General features: G+C 35.2%; 1 protein-coding gene and 2 long non-coding RNA genes across 3 annotated transcripts; 1 reads left to right on the top strand and 2 right to left on the bottom strand.

Annotated features, from left to right (window-relative positions):
• Nucleotides 1-3,374: 3,374 nt before the first annotated feature.
• Nucleotides 3,375-4,349, bottom strand: LOC145947275 (uncharacterized). The gene has a single exon (XM_083057084.1). It carries the CDS (start codon nucleotides 4,347-4,349, stop codon nucleotides 3,375-3,377), a length of 975 nt encoding a protein of 324 aa, XP_082913210.1.
• An 11,443-nt stretch (nucleotides 4,350-15,792) lies between these two features.
• Nucleotides 15,793-17,131, top strand: LOC145947274 (uncharacterized). Its single transcript, XR_014427143.1, has 3 exons — nucleotides 15,793-15,929; nucleotides 16,268-16,355; nucleotides 16,488-17,131. It is a non-coding gene; the product is annotated as an uncharacterized LOC145947274 (long non-coding RNA).
• Nucleotides 17,132-18,626: 1,495 nt separating this feature from the next.
• Nucleotides 18,627-21,245, bottom strand: LOC145947272 (uncharacterized). The gene is made up of 4 exons (XR_014427141.1): nucleotides 20,999-21,245; nucleotides 20,757-20,931; nucleotides 19,305-19,464; nucleotides 18,627-19,138 (listed from the first exon to the last, which is right to left on the bottom strand). It is a non-coding gene; the product is annotated as an uncharacterized LOC145947272 (long non-coding RNA).
• Nucleotides 21,246-21,348: the final 103 nt, after the last annotated feature.

Here is a 21,348-nt window from a genome sequence, read left to right as displayed (position 1 = left end):
TGCTATACCGATAGCACGATACTAGCGCGGATACCGCACCAACGCGAGCCCGATATGCACGACTTCGCAGCGATTATTTAAAAGACGAAAGGTGTAATGAAACCATCTTGAGTTAAGCCGGTGTACACAATACCAAATAATAAAAGAAACAAACATATATATATGTAACCCGGTTCGTGCCTTAATACGTGCGCTGTATGTATACGCGTGTCAATCGTGATCGAAAAATATATTTTTTCTCTTTCTGTGTGTGTCCCGGCGTCACAGGGCCGCCTGAAGACGGTCCGGAAACCGGACTCTTCTTCCTGCTCTCGTTATCGTTTCGCCCCGTCGGGGCGGCGGCCTCGTGTCGCCGCATGCTCTCCGTCGATCGACCTCATCGTTTCGGCTCTGCGTCGTCGACTCTGCCGGGCCGCTGTCCCCTGTATCGCACTCTGATACGAGATATGCTGGCTTTGAGCGGTCTATCGAAACCGCCTTGTCTTTGCCGTGCATGCGCACGACAAAAACTTTCTCGCTTCGGCTGAAGACCGCGTACGGTCCCTCGTACGGCGCCTACAGCATCGTCTTTGGCCCATCGTGTCGCACGAACACCCGCTCGGCCGTCGCCAAGTCTTTGTAGACGAACGGTCGCCGCTCCCCGTGTCGGGTTCCATCCACTGGTCGCAGCCTCTCAAAATGCTCGCGCAGCGTTCCGACCAAGTCGGCGGCTTCGTCCTCGTCGTCCGTCGGTCGCCGACCCAGGAACTGCCCCGGGATCCTCAATGTTTGGCCGTATACTAACTCGGCCGTGGTCGCTCGCACGTCGTCCTTCCATGCTGCTCGGATCCCGAGCAAAACGGTCGGCAGCACCTCGGTCCAGCGGCTGTTCTGCTGGCATTTGATCGCCGCCTTGAGCTGGCGATGGAACCGCTCGACCATCCCGTTCGCCTGCGGGTGGTATGCCGTCGTCCTCACATGTTGCGCTCCCGTGAGCTCGCTCAGTCGTCGGAAGAGGCCGGACTCAAACTGGCGTCCCTGGTCCGTCGTAATTCGAAGGGGTGCCCCGAATCGGCAGATCCATCCTTCATAAAATGCTCTCGCGACCGTCTCCGCCTCCTGGTCTCGTAATGGGAACGCCTCCGGCCGTGTGAAACGGTCCACACACGTGAGACAATATCGCTTGCCCTCCGAGACTGGCATCACGATGATGTCCAGATGGACATGCTCGAATCTGCTGGATGGAGTCGCAAATTTTCCTAGCGGTGCCGAAACATGTCGCGACACCTTGGACTGCTGACAGGGCACACACGAACGAGCCCAGCTGTGGCAGTCAGCGTTTATCGACGGTCAAACGTAGCGCTGTGCCACGAGTTTGCCCGTCGCCTTTATTCCTGGGTGCGCCAGATTATGTACCAGATCGAATGCGGCTCGACGAAAAGGCCTTATCAAAAACGGTCGTGGCGTTGGCGTTGCTGTGTCACAGTACACTTCTATCCCGCTTCCGGGGATCTCCTTGCTGAGCTTCAGCCCGGACTCTCGCTGCAAGTACCTCTCGAGCTCCTCGTCACTCCCCTGCGACTCTGCCAGCGCGGCGTAATCCATGGGAGAACGGAGCTCCTCGATCCTCGACAGTGCGTCAGCCACGACATTCTCCTCACCTGTCACGTGCCGAATGTCGGTGGTAAATTGTCCGATATAGTCCAAGTGGCGAAACTGGCGCGGCGTACTCTTCTCGGATTTCTGTCGAAAAGCGTAAATTATCGGCTTGTGATCCGTATATATCGTGAACGTGCGCGCCTCCAGCATGTACCGAAAATTCTTAACCGCCAGGTATATTGCTAACAGTTCTCTATCGAAAGCGCTGTATTTCGATTCGGCTGGGCTTAGCTTTTTCGAGTAAAAAGCCAACGGTTCCCAGCCATCGCTGCCCCGCTGTTGTAAGGTCGCGCCGATACTCTGTTCGGACGCGTCGGTAAACAGAGCGAGCTCCGCGCTCATCCTGGGGTGCCTCAAAAGAGCGGCTTGGGCCAAACTTTCCTTTGATGCTTCGAATGTCCGTTGAGTCTGCGACATCCACGATACCGGTGTCTTGCCCTTAACGTTGCCGCGCAGGAGGTCATTCAGTGGCGCTTAAATCTCGGCGGCTTTTGGCAGGAATCTTCGGTAAAAATTTACCATGCCTAAGTATCTCCGGAGATCTTTCGCTGTCTTCGGCATCTGAATCGCGCGGATCGTCTCCACTCGCGCCGGCAGCGGCCGAGTTCCCCCGTCGGAAACTTCGTATCCGAGGAACTCCATCTTTGATTGGCCGAATACGCATTTGGCGGGGTTGATTATTATCCCGTATTCTCGCAGACGCTCAAATAACGCTCGCAGGTGATCGCGATGCTCTTCCTCCGATGACGACGCGACGAGGATGTCATCTATGTATGCGTAGCAAAATTCGAAGTCGCGCAAAACCTCGTCTATAAATCGTTGGAACGTCTGCGCCGCGTTACGTAAGCCGAATGACATGTACGGAAATTCGTACATGCCGAACGGTGTGGTGATCGCCGTCTTCGGGATGTCCCTCTCCGCCACCGGAATCTGGTGATATGCCCGGACTAAATCTAACGTGGTAAAAATCTTCCCGCTGAGGGCTTGCGCGAAGTCCTGAATATGTCGCACCGGGTAACAATCCGGGATCGTCCGCGCATTCAGTGCCCTATAATCCCCGCAGGGCCGCCACTCTTCGCCCTTCTTTGGCACCATGTGCAAGGGAGCCGACCAACAGCTCTTCGAAGGTCGCGCGATCCCGGCCTCCACCATCTTGCGAAACTCTTTCTTCGCGGCCGCCAACCGATCCGGAGCGAGTCTCCGCGGCCTGCACGCGACAGGCGGTCCCGACGTAGTCTCGATATAATGCCGCGTAGCATGGATCGTGACCCCCGGACGCCCGTCCGGTCTCGCGATATCCGAATACTGCTCCAACAACCGGTGGTACTGCGTCTCTCCCGTGATCGTTTTTACACTGGGTGTATCGCATCGGATGCAACGCCCGTGCGCGGTCAAGCTCGTCACCTGGTCGACGAGACGAGAACCGCGCAAATCCACGAGGAGCCCGTAATGCGCGAGAAAATCGGCGCCGATTATCGGTCTTGAGACGTCCGCAATCACAAACCGCCACGAAAACGCCTGCCGCAATCCTAAATTCAATGTCTCGGTTCCGTAAGTAAATATCGGTGTGCCGTTAGCGGCCGAAAGTTCGTAGGTCGATCTCTGTCGTGGCCCTCGAACCATCTTCCGAGGATACACGCAGAGATCCGCGCCCGTGTCAACCAAAAAAATCACCTTTGTATTCGCGTCGGTCACAAACAGGTGTCGCGTACCGTGGCCTGAGTCGCTCGCCGCCACTAGCGACCGGCCCCCGCGTTTCCCTGCTGCTGCATCGAGCAAGGCGCCCTGCACTGTCGGGCATCCGGCCCGAATTGCCAGTGATACCAGCATACACCACTGGCCGGTGGAGCACGGCTTCCCGATCGCGCACGCGGGCGCGAACGCGAACGACGTCGGTCGTCATCGCGATCTCCTTGGAATCGATCACTGCCGATCGCCTCGATCGACTTGCGAATCGCCGTCAACTGCTCCGTCATCTCTTGCTGCATCGCCAGCCGCATCTGCGCCAGCCGCATCTCCATTCTCGCCTCCAATGAAGCAGGGTCACTCGTGCCTTGACCCCGAGGCGTCGCAAATCTGGTCGCCTCGACTATCGCGTCCGCGATATCCGCCAATTGTTCCGGCGTATCTGCCGTGCGCGTTATTAAGTGCGGCTGAATATAACTCGGCAGCCGACTCAACCAGACCGTTCGCAATACCTGGTCGCCAACTACGTTTCCGGCGAGACCACGAAGGTGCCGTAAAAATTGCGATGGCTTTCGGTCGCCGATCTCTTCGTGCTCGAGGAGCCTCCGGGTCTTATGCTCCTGCGATAAACTCAGTCGTTTAACTAGTTCAGATTTTAGTGTTTCATACGCGCGTTCCGCAGGCGGATTCATTATAATGTCGCGCACTTCGATCGTGTAACGCGGTCCGATGGCTGTCAACGCGTAACCGAATTTCATTGCGTCGACCGTGATCCCGGTGGCTTGGAAACTCCGGTCGACAATACTAAACCAGAGTTCAGGATCCGACGGCGTGAACTCCGGCATCTGCATGCCCACGCGGCTCACCTCGGGGACAGGCAAAAAGAAACCTGGTGGCTGCTCAAATCCTGCCGGCTGCATCCCGAGCGGGTGCGGCTGCACTCCGTGGAGTAGCGGCTGCTCGAGTGCTCGTGCTTCATGCTCCACACGCGGTGCGGTCACTTCGTCGTCCCTTGTCACAACCATGACACTCTGTCTCCACGCACTCGATAACTGATCGCGAACTTTTTTTAAATTCGTCCGAACGTATTGTCAAAAATAAAAAATCAATGCACGATCACGTCGGGGTCACCACTTTAGTTCTTTGGATGGGTGCATGGTAAAAATAAGAATTTATGCAACGTATTATATGGTCACGTTATAGTTCGTATATTCTCGCAATTTACAGTTCACATATATATGTAATCGCTCGCACGTCCGTACGCGACAACCGTCGATAGTCGAGTCTCTAATCTTTTTTCCAAGGTTAATCCTTCGGTCATATGTGTATCGAGTCTCGATTCGCGTCTTTGTTTTCTTGTCTCATTCGTTGTGTTCGTTACGTATTTACTTTTCTCGCGTCTCGATCCTTGTTCGTGTATATGTGTGTGTCTGTATGTGTATGAGTGTTTTTGATTACTCTTCGGTTAAGTATGTGTCGAAGTAATCGCCACATACTTTCCCCTATTCAACATTATCCAGTCTCTTCTCTCTCTCACTCTAAAATTATACATGCGCAGAGAATAGGAAATAGAATTAATAATGACAAAATAGAAAAAAAATAAGTATTCCAAGAATTATGTCAAAATTGCATCCTGTCCCCCCTCCACCCCATCCACATTCAGAAACTTCCATGACCCTCACACACACGAACACGTTTTATATATCTATTATTTGTTTATTGAAAAATTATTGTAATTACCAATCGGGACCCTAAATTTTAAACAATAACTCCCCTCTCTGTCCCCGATTGAAGACCTCCGTACTTATGTATCACCTGCGATCCATACTCACTCACTCATACACAGGCGCATCTATTTCTATTCTGACTTGGAAAGCAACACTATTAGAATAAGGAATAATAATAATAATATATATGTGTAATAATTCCGATGAATCTAATTTTTCTTTTCTTGTCCTCTATAAGAATAAAATTAATTAATTATCTTCGTGCCTAATACTCTTTAATAGACCCGATCTCATTACTTCCTTTCCCGAAGTCGCACTAGGCCTTGTCCCGCATAATAAAGATTAAATTTTTTTACCGAAAAGAGGCCACCGACCGAACGGCCCTTTAAATAGAGTAAAAGCGACCTTCCCGGTCGTTGACCTATTTAGGCCTAAGCACGTTCGTTCGAGTCGAACAGACGGATAGTCTGCCGTCGTTCGAAGTAAGTTTAGTTACGCCCTTCCGCTGACTCTTCCTTCCACGAGTCTGGACGTAATAGGTCATAGAATTAAGTTTCATTTGAAATGGAAAGAATGGTTGGAAAATAATTCATTAATTATTGAGCAGAAAAAAGATCGATCAATCTGTGACACTTACAATTGACCAAAACAACACAAAAGATGAAAATAACACAGAAATTATTTTTGATTTGAATTTACCAGTTATCGGCACTGCAAATGAAATTAAAATAATTAGTACAGATGCTTCTGATAAAACAGAAAAATATGTAAATATCAATTATTCTGCTATTTGTTCATATATACATAGTTCATATGTCATAGTTTATTAAAATTAATTCCTCACAATTTATGTAGGACCTAAGACGAATATTATCTGAGAGTATCGAGGAAAGGAAGTACTATCATTTTATAAACAGAATGGTGAACTCATTGATCGTCTCTCTTTGTAATTATGTCGCGGATTGCGTTCTCTCTGTCGAGCTTAGTGCAGATAAAAGGTACATTCTTATTAATATTAATTTCAAATAAAAATAAATTAATCGTAAGGCTCGTATGATGCAAAGCAAATAATTGAGAAATAATATAAATATAAAACCAATGCCAACTTAACGAGCATAAATAAACAGGATGTAATGTTGATTAGTAATTTATTTCAAATATTACATAATACGTATACGTTTCGACTTACTTAGTCTTCCTCAGTACGTGAGTAGAGTTAATACAAAGAGAATATAATATAAAAAGCAAATATAATATAAAAAAATTGTTTAAGGTTGCGCCGAGCGAATGAGTTGCCGTTATATGTAAGCTTAGGTAGTATACAGATAATTTATAAGAAGCCATGGCAAAAAGGTTGTAACAATCCATTTGAACTTAACAAGTTTAAAAATTCTATAAATGGAACGCGTACGATGGTGATGATAAAACCCATTCTTCGTTGGAAGGCGAGAATAAGTTAGTTCGGTAAGATCAAATATTAATGTCATTGTATAAAATTGGTATGTTCCATGATATTCGATTGACACTTGTCTTTAATGATAAACTGGAACTGTGGGTAAAAAGAAGCGTTAAAATTTTGTCACGAGCTCAATATAGTGAAAAAAGTCACTTACAATTATATCTTGAGATATGTTAAATTTCTTGCCATTAACTTCTCACTTACAGTGTATCTTAAAACCGATTGTGGGGAGCATATCTGAGTACCAAACAATCCCTTTCTAAAAAAGGCATGTTAAGTCGATTCTCGCAAATAATGTTGCCTCTCTTCCGCGATGCTGATTGGGTGTTTCGATTAGCGTTATGCGTTATATTCATAGTATCAAGAGGCTGTCATTGCAAGGGTTAGCAGTTTGACAGTTTGTTCAAAATAAAATTAAATAAAATAATAATATGTTTTATATAATATGTTATAATATTTTAAACCCGATTAATATTTTTGACAGTTATCAGCTGATTTCTGTCAAAAAATATTAATCGAATTTAAAGTATTATAACATATTATTTACATCTTATTACTATTTAATATTTTTAACATATTATTATTTTAAAATTTAATTAAATTAACGCTTTATTAATATTTTTTACAGACATCAGCTGATTAAATCGTTAATTTGCTAATTAAATTTTAAAATAATAATATGTCAAAAATATTAAAATTGTAATGTTGTAAATAATATATTATAATGCCTTATCCGCGATTAATATTTTTTGACAGAAATCAGCTGATAACTATCAAAAATATTAATCGAGAGAGTTTAAAGTATTATAATAACATATTACTTAAAACATATTATTTTATTTTATTTTATTTTATTTTGAACAAACTGTCAAACTACTAACTTTCGCGACAACCTCTCGATGCTACGAATATAACGCACAATGCGAATCGAGACAGTCAATAAGCATCGCGGAAAAGATGTAACAATATTGCGAGAATGAACTTAACATGCATTTTTAAGAGAAGGATGTTATAATATTTTCTTAATTCAATCGAAATAAACAATTTCTCACTCACCGGTCCGTGCAATAGCGGAATTGTAGTATACAGCACACATTGATCTGAAAACAAAATATTCAAATTATGTATATACATGTGTGGGGAGGGGGGGGGGGGTGTACGTGTGTGTACAGGTGTTTTGAAAGTCTGGAAATGATCGAATATCTCAATGTAGTTTAGAAAAAAATAGGTTTTACCTCACAGTTGCCCCGTTGTCGCCCGATGCCTCCCCGGGCCTCCTCCTCCTCTCTTAGCTCATGGTAGCACTCACGACACTCGCGAAAACACGAATAATTACGATCGCCCGATACTTTACACGGCACTCCCGACACGCGAAACTTTACACGGCACTTCCGACGCGACGCGTGAGACACACGCGTATTTCGCGCATTGCACTTGCAATGAGAAAAAGCGATGCGAAAACTACAATCGCACGAATCAACGTCCGTTCGACACTCGAGAATTCGCAGTCAAATTTGCGCGCAGCTTATCAGCAATGCTACCTGTAACAAATAAAATAAAATAAAACATTACTATTTTAATTTTTATAACATATTATTTTAAAATTTAATTAACAAATTTTCGCTTTATTAATATTTTTTGACAGAAATCAGCTGATTAAAGCGTTAATTTGCTAATTAATATGTAATATAAATAATATGTTATCAAAATTAAAATAATAATATGTTTTAAATAATATGTTATAATATTTTTGACAATTATCAGCTGATTTCCGTCAAAAAAATATTAATCAAGAATAAGGTATTATAATTAACATATTATTTTCAACTACATATTACTAATTTAATTTCTTACCATATTATTATTTTAAAATTTTAATTAATTAGCAAATTAACGCTTTAATCGGCTGATTTCTGTGAAAAAACATTTTAATCGAGTTTAAACAAACTAGGTATATTATTTTTTTTAAATATCATTTTTTTAAATATAAAATTGAAGAATGGCGCGCGCGTAGCGCGCGCTTGTGTTGTTCTAGTAACTCTAAAAAGTACAAATCATCGTGTGTTAGCTATTTCCGGATATTCTTCCGAATGGGACACTTCGAGTTCGGAACAGCCCTTTAGCGTACTGAAAGTAGATACCAAAACAACATAATATATAAAATTTCAGCCGCGGCAAATCATTTTTTCAACAGTTTTTACCTAAAAGTAAAATCTCAATTAAACTCAATAACAGTATTAATACTTTATAATTATCAGTTTGTGTTTTTGGTTAAAGCAGAGAATACTTTATAATTATCAGTTTGTGTTTTTGGTTAAAGCAGAGAATTCTCTGCTTTTTTTTTTTTTTTTTTACATATATAAATATATATAAATATATAATTTACATATATAATTTTTAAAAAAACAATATTACAAACAAAAAAATTTAAAAATACAAAATGTAAAAAAAATACAAAAACAAAAAATAGAAAAAATATGGAACTAAAAACCTCCCACGTCCTCGTCGTTAGTTCCGGGTAATGCCAAGAGCAGGGATAAATAAATATCTGGGTGTTGTCCTGAATGGATTGTAATCCTTCAGGATTAGGTACATTATATCAATGTTAGGTGTAGAGTGAACTTCGTTTCATCTTGCAAAGTACATGCGTGGATGCAGTGAGTTCGCCCCCCCCCCCCCTTCGGGAGCTCCACACCATTGGACAGATCCACGCATATCAGAAACGTATGTATACACACACACACACACACACGGGGGGGTGCAAGGGGGGCCTTCGGCCCCCCTCCCGCACCCTCCCCGTCGGTAGGCAGCGCGTGGATCTTCGCACGTGCGGTGTCCAATTTTTTTAAAGAAAATTTTTTAAGAAAATTTTTTTAAATAAAAACATTTGAAAAAATAATTTGCCGCGACTGAAATTTTATATAATACGTTATTTTGGTATCTACTTTCAGTACGCAAAAGGGCTGCCCTCAACTCGAAGTGTCCCATTCGGAAGAACAGCCCTATTTCCTCTAGGATGTCAAAATAAACATTGTCCAATAATTCTGTGTCCTTGTTTAAATTAATACCGCTTTTTTGTTCTTTAATGTGTATCATTTCGGAAATAAGTCTTTTTTGATAAATATGTTCAAAATCTAAAATTTTAATATTGTTCCAATTGAATGTATGTTTTTCACTCAGAATATGCTCAGAAATTACCGAATGTCTTGACGAATCTAATTTAACGTTATTAATGTGTTCTTTGAGTCGAGTGCGTAATTGTCTTTTTGTTTGTCCGACATACGTTGCATTACAATCATTGCAGTTTATTTTGTAAATAACATTTGAATTATGTGGATGGTGGGGGGGGGGGGGGTAGTTCCTATCCTTTTGTACCTTGACAAATTTCTCTAGTTTATTAAGACATCGATAACCAACAGTCATGTCCAATTTTTTAATCGATGGTGCAATTAATTCAGAGATTGTATTAATGTAGGGAATAACAAAGAATTTTTTATTGTTGTTTTCGCTATTGTTAGGTTGATTAATGACATTCAAGTTTTTATTTGTTATATTCAATTTGTTAAAAATAAGATTCTTTATTCTTCGATTGATCCATTTAAAAGTGAGGTCCAGGGGGTAGCCATTGTCGAGCGATATGTTAATAATTATCTCCAAGTTTTTTCTATGGAATTGAGGGTGTGAGAGCAATAAAGCTCTGTCGACTAAATTGTATATTGTTCCTATTTTACGGCACATTGGATGGTTAGAAAAATATGATAAAATTCTGCCTGAGAAAGTTTTTTTATGAAACCAATCTATGTATAATATATTGTTTATATTACTTTTAAATGTAAGTCTAAAAAGCTTATGCAGCGGTCCTCCTCATATTCTACCGTGAATTTTAACCTTTCGTGATAATCATTAAATTTGTCGACAATGTTCGCAATTTCATTCGCCTGAGTTGCTAATATAATATCATCCACATAACGGTAGTAAAATATTAAGCTCGTTCCTAGACTATTTAAGATTGATTCCTCTAAATCCTGCATCACTAGATCCGCGACTATGGGTGATAATGGGTATCTCATAGGAGTCCCATAAGTTTGTTTATAAATTGTGTCATTGAAAGTAAAAAATGTGGATGATAGTATAAAATTGGTAGCTGATACAAAATCTTTTTTTGGAATTTTTGTGTGGAATTCAATATGATTCCATCTATTACTGCTGCTATTGATTGCAAGATCCAGAGGGATGTTAGTGAAGAGAGATACGACATCTAACGAGACCAAAATGTCAGAAGGTCCCAATGTTTTACCAGACAGTGTTCTGCATAAATCGAAGCTGTTGTTCACATGGCTACTGGTTTTTGGTAGACTCTTTAGTAATATTTTGTGAATATATATAAGAAGCCAGGGAATATAGTGCTGTATTGATCGACGAGACTATGATTCTGAAAGGAATGTCGCTTTTATGGATCTTGGGGAGACCATAAGCTTTTGGTAGGAGCGAATCGCTTGAATGTAGTGTATAATATTCTTTTTTAGTGATGTATTCTTTTTTTAGCCATTGTTTTATCGTGTTATTTAACTCTCTTTCGATTCGTAAGGATGGGTTGCTTTTAATAATGGAATAAGTGTTGTGATCTTTTAACAGGTCTTCCACCTTTTCAATGTAATATGTTTTATTCATTGCAACGGTGACGTTGCCTTTATCCGCTCGTGTAAATATGATGTTTGGATTATGGCGGCAAAATTCTGTTGTTGATTTGTGCATTGTTATTAATTTTTCATGTGTTGGATTTTTAGGAATGTCTTTATGTAAGTAGTGAGAAAATTGAGGAACCGCAACATTTCGTATCGTTCTGAGATTTTTAATATTATTGCCTTTTGAATTACCTTCGATGTCCTTGATGAATTCGTGAATTGTTACTTTTTTATTTTTATTGATTGGAAGGCTGAAATTAGCACCTAGTTGTAGAAGATTGGAGACATTACTCGGAATAACTGAATCCGATAGATTAACAAACCATTTATTATTTGTGTGATCTAAAGGATTTACTAATCAACATTACATCCTATTTATTTATGCTCGTTAAGTTGGCCTTGGTTTTATATTTATATTATTTCTCAAATATTAATTTCATTACTAAATTTTAATTTGAAAAAATATAGTATTTTTTAAATTGGCTCACTTTTTTAGCTGAAAATATTATCTATTATATAAAATATTAGTTATTTCCTAATAAACATATGGTACAGTTTTACTTTTTTATTAATTTTTGCTAAATATATAATAATGTATACCATGCTATATAATACTTTCAATACAAAAATGTAAAAGAATACAATTTCTAAAGTAAAATTATTAAATTAATATTATAAGAAATTCATTAATTAAATCTGGATTGATCAATAAATATAATTCTACATCTGAAATTTTGCCTGTTAAAAATATTGCGAAAATATTGAAGGTAACATCCACATACATAGATTTATTTAAAAAATTAAAGCATTCAATTCATTGATATGTTGTATATTCTTTAGAGCAATATCCGCAAGACATAATAGATCATCTTGATTAAAACATAATATACAACCATGATCAAGAGTTCTTAATTCTTGGGAAATAACTTCAAAAGCTAGAATTGAACAGTTAAGGCTCCTGGCTCCTCGCCGACCATGTCGGAATCGTGACGTCAGAGGCGAGAAAAAGCATATGCTAAAAATTCTTGAGTGCCATTTTTAAATAAAAAGATATTTTAATAAAACAATACTACAAAATTCTTTGGCACACTTGTAAAATTGTCCGAAAACTATTTTTTTCCCTTTATAATCAATCAACAACTGTAAAATGACCGTAATATGAAGTCCAAGTCGTCTGGTCTTTGCGCATGCGCAGTCATTCCACATGACAAAGTCCGATATCACACTCATTTTACGGTTGTTTATTAACTGTCAAGGGAAAAGCATAGTTTTCGGACAATTTTATAAATGTGCCAAAGAGATTTGTAGTGTTGTTTCATCGAAATATCTTTTTAGAATTTGTGAATTTAAGAATTTGTTAAGAGGGAAGAGCAGAAAAAGATTTAATATTCATGATTTCATCATACAGTATTCTGCTTTAAATACACTAATAAGATATTCATTGGTATATATGTTTTTATCAATGTGTTATTGTTATTAATATTTGTATTGTCTTATATAAAATTATTTCTTTAATTATTTCTTTAATTTAATTATTTCAGTTTGAAATAGATTTTGATAAACTATCTTGGATCTGTTCAAAAACGTGAATCGTCAAAGCTATATTATTTTATTTTAAAGAAATTACAAAATAATAGTATTATATATTGCATGAACAATCGACAATAGGTTAGAATTTTTATTATATACAATCAATTAAATTTTTTGGTTACAGATTGGATATGTTTTATATACGTATATTATGTATATTGTATTGTAATACAAATTTATTTTTAAATATAGAGAACAATACAGTGTCAATCTTGATGTTATTAAGCAAATTGTTTCCAGTTAATACTGCTATAAAGTAAAAAGCAGAAAGGAGTTGGTCAGTAGTAATCTTCGCGTCAAGAAATTACAGGTGGTACCTGTACAAATTTTAATTTTTACAAATCTTTTTTTTTGTTAATAACTTTCTTCTTAAGAAGGAGCGATGGCTAAAATTTGTTGGAGGTTACTCAGTCCTATGACCTTGACAACATATGTCAAGGTCAAGGTGATTGGGGCTGGGTCCCCTTTTGTCAATATTTACCAAAAATTGAATGATTTACGAGATATTTTATATCTTAATTTTTTTATATAAAATACAAAATATCTCTAATATCTGTAAAATATTTAGTTCTCGATAATTTTACCTTAATATTTTTATGCATAGAATAATTAGACAAATCAATTGGTGTAAAGAAAACGCATAGTTATGTTTAAGAAAAAATATACAATTTGTAACATGCAGCTACATATTTTTTAAACATTCCTATAACATCAACTTATATTTTCCTTGAAATATTGCAACTTTTATTTGAAGCATTTTTTCTAGAAACAATATTTTTATAGTTAAAAATGTGTAACGCTTTATTTTGAACACCCGGTATAGTTATAAATTGTTTTACTTTACTTGTGCAATATATGGTGATTATTATTTAGTAAATTATTATTTGCTATTATTACTATTTCTTATTCTTATTTTTTATTGTTTATTTCTATTAATTATTATTTTTGCTTATTTATTTCAATAAAAATTGTATATTTAGCTTCTAAATATATAATAATGTGTGTAGACCACTGAGATATTCAACCATCTTTGGATAAAAGAAGAAAAATTAAAAAAGTTTTGGTTTAACATTATCTCAAACAATTATTGTCGGACCTACATTACAAAAAATTCATCAAAATATTTTTGTTTTCGACGATGCCTTATATGAAGTGGAAACGTCATTAAAGACTATCGACATTACTTTTAAAGCTTTCCATACACTTCACGCAAATTATCCTGTAAAACACAAATATTTAGCATCTGCTAATGTGGTGAATAAAATTGTAATCGTACTTTTGATTAATGAGCAATTTTAAAAAAACATTTAATGAAGAAACTAAAATAATATTTTGCCAAATAAGAGGTAAAATACTCAGATAGCACAGGACGTCCTAGGACGTCCATTTTATGTCCCTTTTACGTCCGCACGTCCATGGACATAAAATGGACGTCCATTGTACATCCGATTTCGGACATCCATCAGTGACTTAAATATGGACGTCCACTGGACGTTCGAGTTCGGACATTATTTGGACATCCATAAGACGCGTTTGAATTAAGGGGGGAACCTCATTTATCGGGTCAAAAAAATCGAATTTTTGGAAATAGTCTGAATTGATTGCTAAACTATTCAAGAATATTCTCTGAAAATTTCAAGTCGATATCTGCAGTGTTTACGAAGTTACAGCTCATAAAGCGGAGCTGATAGCTGGTGTAAGTGGCGCAAGGCCGAGGCAGCCGGTTGTGCAGCATCATTTAAACATCCCCCTCCTCTTCACCCAAATGTTGAGAAACATTTGACACCGATCTTCAACGATCTTTCCAATGACCAACTTTTGGAAAGGTGTTTAGGCGGTCATACGCAGAATCCCAATGAAAGTTTTAATTCGACCGTTTGGCGTTTAGCGCCTAAACACATGCACTGTGGAGCAAAAATCGTCTGTATTGCTGCGTATATTGCTGCGTCGGTTTTTAACGAAGGCTACAATTCAGTTTTAATGATGATGAACAAATTAGGCATCGAAATTGGGATCCAGGCACGCAATTTTGCCGTAATGCACGACGAGAAGCGAATCATCAGACAGGACCGCCGAAACTACAGCTGCTCAAAAGAGGCAAGAACGTAGGATAGAGATGACGGCTCAAAACGAGTTCTACGAGGAAGAGGAAGGGTTACTTTATGGAGCTGGAATCGCTGATTAGTATGATACTGCTGTAAGTTGTGAATATATAGTATTGTTATGTTTCCAAAACTTTCAACGCGTTTTTCTCGAAACATCATTTTTCGATTTTGTGTACACGATTGAGAAAATTCTACTGAACCGATTTGGCTTTATGACGGCTCATTTTATAGATAATTAAATTCTCTATTAGATGAAGTTAATTGTTTTTTGAAAAAAAATTTTTTACATATTTTTTTTCGTATTTTAAAGTCGATTTTTTTAGCGAAAAATGCACTTTAAATTTAAAACTGTGTAAAAACATGCAATTTCAACTTTTTCTTTAAAATACTCGACGTCATCTAGAAGCTAGTATCATAAACTTTACAAAAACTTTTTGTTTTTTTGTTTCAGATCAAAATTAAGGACGCTAGAGTGTACACAGCAATAAACGAGGCGATATTAACATGGCATCCATTTTTAAATTAAATATCGATTTTTTAATGTGAAAAAATTACACTGTGCTCTTGAATTATGCATTAAATTGTCATAAAAATTTCAAAGCGTTTCGAGTTATTATACCTGAGAAAATAATTCGTGAAAATCATGTATTTTTCGACCATGTAAATGAGGTTCCCCCCTTAAGACCGACGGACGTCCAATGGACGTTCATAGGACGTCTGTTTTTTTACTAATATGTAAAAAATTAATTAATAATTAATTTTCCAAAAATATTAAGTAATTTTTAAAAAATATTAAACATACAGAGGTTTATATCACGCTCTCCCCCCACTTTGTCCGCTTATGCGCGAACGGCTGCATGATTTCTCACTGAACAAATTAGTATATTTCTTTAACGCGCATGAGCGAGAGAAGCTCCGATTCCGCCGACTCGTCGTCCCGCCTTATCGCGGAACTCGCAATCTCCTGCTCGTTCTCTAAATTTCATTTCTTGTTTTTTCTAATTAATTAATTTTCTGTGCGCATTTCGAGAATAAAACGGTAAGTAAATATTGTTAAAATTGTATATGAATATAATATAGCTTTGATTAAAAATGAAAAATAAAATTGGGTTAACATTATTTAAGGTTATAATTACGTTCCAAAACGTCCTCTTCGAGGAAAATTTTACTTAAAAAACTATAGTGTATGTACGTTACGTGCATTATAGATTTTCAGTAAAATTTTCCTCGAAGAAGACGTTTTGGAACGTAACCTAAGTATAGGGGTTTTTCCAGTTTTATCACCGGTTGGTGAATTAACGCCTTCAACCTCGTATTGAGGTTATATGACGTTAACCTAAGTATATGCATTTAATAAGGTATTTATTTTGTGTGTAGATATATACAATACATAGATTGTACCAGTCTAGTGCCATGCTTATTCTTTTTATTATATTAAAATCGAGGAACTCATCGTAATAAAACGGTAAAGTAGATCTGTGATTTAAATTGTACATGAATATGTAATGGCTTTGATTAAAGATCAGAAATGAAATAGGATTGTGTGTGACTAAATGAATACATATATATAATATAAAGTTGGATTTTTATTTGGTAGATACACAAATTGTACCGTTCAGATCTCTTTCTTTTAACTGGGGAGTTATTAAGCACATATTAACTGAAGAGTTATTAAGCAGTTATTACTTTATTAGGTACTGTGAGAAAAGTAAATCCAAAGGATGTTGAACCAGGACGCTATTATCATTTTGGAATTAATTATTGCATAGAGAAACTTGCAGAAACATCGCATTTTTTAAAAGATTTAGAGATAATCGAAATTATCGTAAATATTGACGGTTTGCCTTTGTCTAAATGTTCAGGGAGTCAAGTTTACCCTATTTTATGTAGTTTATCTAACAATTACAACAATGTTGGTATTATTGGAATTTATCATGGGTATGAAAACCCTAAAGATGCTAATAAATTTTTAGAATCTTTTGTAAATGAAGCTCAAGATTTAATTACGCATGGTATAACAGTTAACGGAATAATATATCCATTTAAAATTAAAGCTTTTATTTGTGATGTACCAGCTCTATCTTTTATAAAATATACAAAAGGTCATTCAAGTTATTATTCATGTACAAAGTGTGAAGCTAAAGGCGAATATTATTTAAATAGAGTATGCTTTCCGTATTTAGAAATTTTAAATGCAAAAACAGACAAAAAATTTAGATTAAAATCACAGCCAGATCATCATACAGGTACATCGATATTAGAATTAATTCCAAATATAGATATAGTGTCTGATTTTCCATCAGATCCAATGCATTTACTTTTTCTAGGAGAAGTTAAAAAAATAGTTTCGTTATGGTGCCATGGAAAATATCTCTCTCGTGCTAAATTATCATCGCAACAACAATCTATAATATCAACGTTTTTAGAAAAGCAAAGATATAACATATCATATGAGTTTAGTAGAAAACCAAGATCAATATTAGAAAGCAAAAGATGGAAAGCTACTGAATATAGAACATTTTTATTATATACTGGGCCAGTTGTATTAAAAACTGTATTAAGTCGCGATAAATATTTAAATTTTGTAACATTACACGTAGCTGCTACTATCTTATCAAATTCAAAGTATATTGAACTATATTTAGATTATGCAACATTGTTATTACGATATTACGTTGAATCATTAATTATTTTGTACGGTAAAGAAAATGCATCGCATAATACACATAATTTATTACATCTTTGTGATGACGTAAAAAAATTCGGACCACTACAACAATTCAGTGCTTTTCCATTTGAGAATTATATGCAATCAATTTTAAAAATGATTCGTAAAAATGATAAGCCTTTGGAGCAAATTGTTTGCCGGATAAGTGAACAAAATAATTATATAAATCCTAATCTAAAAATAAGACAACATAAACCTCAACTTTTAAATCCGCATTGCAATGGTCCACTTATTAATTGTCACAATTATAATCAATTTAGTAAAATTGTGTTTGAAAAATTTATATTAACAAATAAAGAACCTGATAATTGTTGTTTATTAGATGGAAGTATTATAGTTATCCTCAATTTTGCTGCTTCTAACGAGAATATTATTGTACTTGCAAAAAAATATAAGACCCTTAAAGATTTTTATACTAAACCCTGCAAATCTTCAAAATTAAACATTTATGAAGTCTGTAATTTAGGCAATTTACAGACTTGGAATTTGGACCAAGTTGCGCATAAGTGTGTTAGAATGTTGAAAATGAAAAATACATACGTTGTTTTTCCTTTATTACATGCTGAATTATAGATAAGATTTAAAATTTATTGCTATTACCTAAAATTCAAAATATACAAAATTAGTTTAGTTTATATTATTTTATTTGTTTATTCCATTTTATATTATAATTTTCACAAAATCATAAAAACAATATAATAAAGAACAAAAATATTTTTATTATCTTTCAAAGTTATTGAAAAATATTTTTGTTTTAGTATCAGAAATATTTGTTAATCTGTTTTAAATCTTTTATTACTTTAGTACATATATGTTATTATTAGCACTACTTGTTGTTAGTTATTATTACATAATTATAATTGGACAGATTAAAAATATGATTTAAAATCGTTTTCAAAATATTCGGCATGTACGGGTGGTCTGAGACACCCTATATAATAATCAATAGTAAATTTAAAAAAAGAAAAGAATAAAAGTAATATTAAAGTCGTAGTAAATAGTATATTGCAGTTCAAGAGTATTATTTTAAAGAATGTAAAATTGTACCTTGAGAAAGATATAAGTGTGCATTATGCAATAAAACAGCACTTTTTGTTGATTACACTATTAAATTTGCATTGGAAATTAGAATATTTTTTAAATTATCAAACATATATTTAATACATTAATTGATAAGGCACATTGAAATCTATGGAACTCATCTCTAATCTACAGCAATTTTATCTCTCTAATCACTTTGTAAATTATTTATCACTCACGTGCGTCAGCTAAATAAGTTTTGTCACTTTACTACTTTTTTCTGGAATCAGGACTATTTAACAGCTAGAATAATTTGACTTTCGATAATGTTAATTTGCCGTCACCGGTTCGCCATATAATCTTAATCATAACAAACTGAAACTTTTACACATAATACAATAAATTATTCCTCTTACATTCTTTAATAGCCTTGCATATACTCTTGAACTATAATATGTATACTATAAATATAGCCTTATCACAATATGCTACACCTGCAGCTGTAACAAAATAAGTAATTTGTATATTTGCAAAGATCATTGAATTTATTTCTTCAATTAATTAATTTTGCATTAACAGTTGAAACAAATATATATATATATATATATATATATATATATATATATATATATGCTATTACAAAAATATATGGAATAATACATTTACCTAATAACATATTCGTTATTCGAAGATTGGAAAATTGTCTTTTGAGCTTAGCACCCAGCCAACTATATTGGACTGCAAGTTCATTAGTAATTAATCGGCATAAATTTCTTTTAATAAAATTATAAGGAGATGTGCCTCCTACTATACGTGTTTCCATAATCTACAAAAATTAATATATTACACATTAATTTATACATTACAATAAATCTATTCTTTTTACTGGCTGCACTAGTTCAAAGTTTATCTTTTTTACTCCACATTAGAAAAAAAGAGATAAACTCTGAACTTATGTTGCCAGTTCAGTTGAAAAGAACAGATAATATTCAATTCTTATTTTATAAAGTATATGTATATAATTTTTATATATTAAATACCAGGGTTGGCAAAAAACTTGTTTTTTTCATTTTAAACAAAAAACATTGATTTTTTTGTTTAAAACATGTTTTTTTTATTTTATACGTGTTTTTAAGTAAAATAAGAAAAAAACATGTTTTAAACAAAAAAAACATGTTTTAAACAAGCAAAAAAAACACTTGATAGCTTTGATCTGTAATCGTAATGTAATGTAACCGTAATCGTAATGTAATGTTCGACCACTCGCGTCTTTTTTCTGAGGAATCCATTAAAAATGTTAAACCGATAACATGGTGGCTTGCGTTAAAAGAAAATGTTAATACTGTAACGTTTGACTTATTGTTAGTTGAGTAATAATTCTTTATTAATATATAAAATTATATATTCTTTATTTTATTTTGAGTTATTAATTTTAATTAAATTTATAAAAGTAGGTATTAAAAAAATACCCAATATGCAATAACTGCAATGCAATTCCCAATTTCAATATGTTATTGTTACCGTTCATTTTTTCGTACTTAAATGTTTATTATTTTTTTAGTTAAAGGAATAACATTATTTAATTATTTGCAATAGATAAAATATAAAATGCAATGTGTTATAATTTAGATTTTAATAGTTTGTGCAGATAGCTTTATAATTTATAAGTAGTCTTTAATATATTCAATTATATTGATTGTTACTTAATATATTTAATATCCAAAAATAAATATTCTGTTAAAATAATACTTATCTTATTATTTTTATTTCATTATTTATATTTATATTTTTATATCTATATGTTACATATAAATATAGATAAAAAACTAAAAAAATTAAAACAAAAACCTTTTTGCAACATTAGTTTTGCACGTCTATTAGTTTTTGTTTGTTTTTGTTTTTCTTTACAGTTTCTTTTTCAAATAATCATATGTTTTAATTGCAATGTTTTAAACAGTTTTAAACAGTAGTTTAAAACTGTTTAAAACAAAAATGTTTAAAACAGTGTCCACTGTTTTAAACATGTTTTAATCAAACAGTTTTAAACAAATTGTTTAAAACATGCCAACCCTGTTAAATACTAAATACTAAAGAAATTTTATATATTATATGTATTACCGAACATTCAAAATTTTCTGAAATTTTTAAAAATTCTTCTACGGCTCCTTCTATGAATGAGGGGCATTATTCAAAGAAGTGTCAATGCTATTATTGAGGTAGTCACGCGTATTGAATGTTTGCCTCCTTGCTTTGGATCCACTTGGATTCGAATTCATTTTAATATTTGTGGATTCTGCAAAATGAAAATATATATCAATAATTGAATAACGATCATATACAACTCTAAAAAATACACATACCACTATCATCTCGAATGAATGAATGAGGGGCATTATTCAAAGAAGTGTCAATGTTATTATTAAGGGAGTCACGCGTATTAAATGTTTGCTTCATTGCTTTGGATCCACTTGGATTCGAATTCATTTTAATATTCGTTTCAGATTCTGCAAAATCAATATTATATTTACAATTCTACATTATAAAAGGTAATAATTTATGTCCATCGTGACGTTTAATTAATTAATTTATTATTAATTTATTTATTATTAATTTATATATTATTAATTTATATATTATTAATTTATTTATTATTAATTAATTTATTATTAATTTGTGTTTAAAACGCTGAAAAGGAGTTGCGATATAGAGA

This window comes from Prenolepis imparis, unplaced genomic scaffold (assembly GCF_030444845.1).
Source record: "Prenolepis imparis isolate NDT839.2.m4 unplaced genomic scaffold, iyPreImpa1.0 SCAF_59, whole genome shotgun sequence".
In the NCBI taxonomy this organism is placed as follows: domain Eukaryota; kingdom Metazoa; phylum Arthropoda; class Insecta; order Hymenoptera; family Formicidae; genus Prenolepis; species Prenolepis imparis.
Note: the sequence above shows the minus strand (reverse complement) of the source record. Positions and strands in the feature narration are given on the sequence as shown.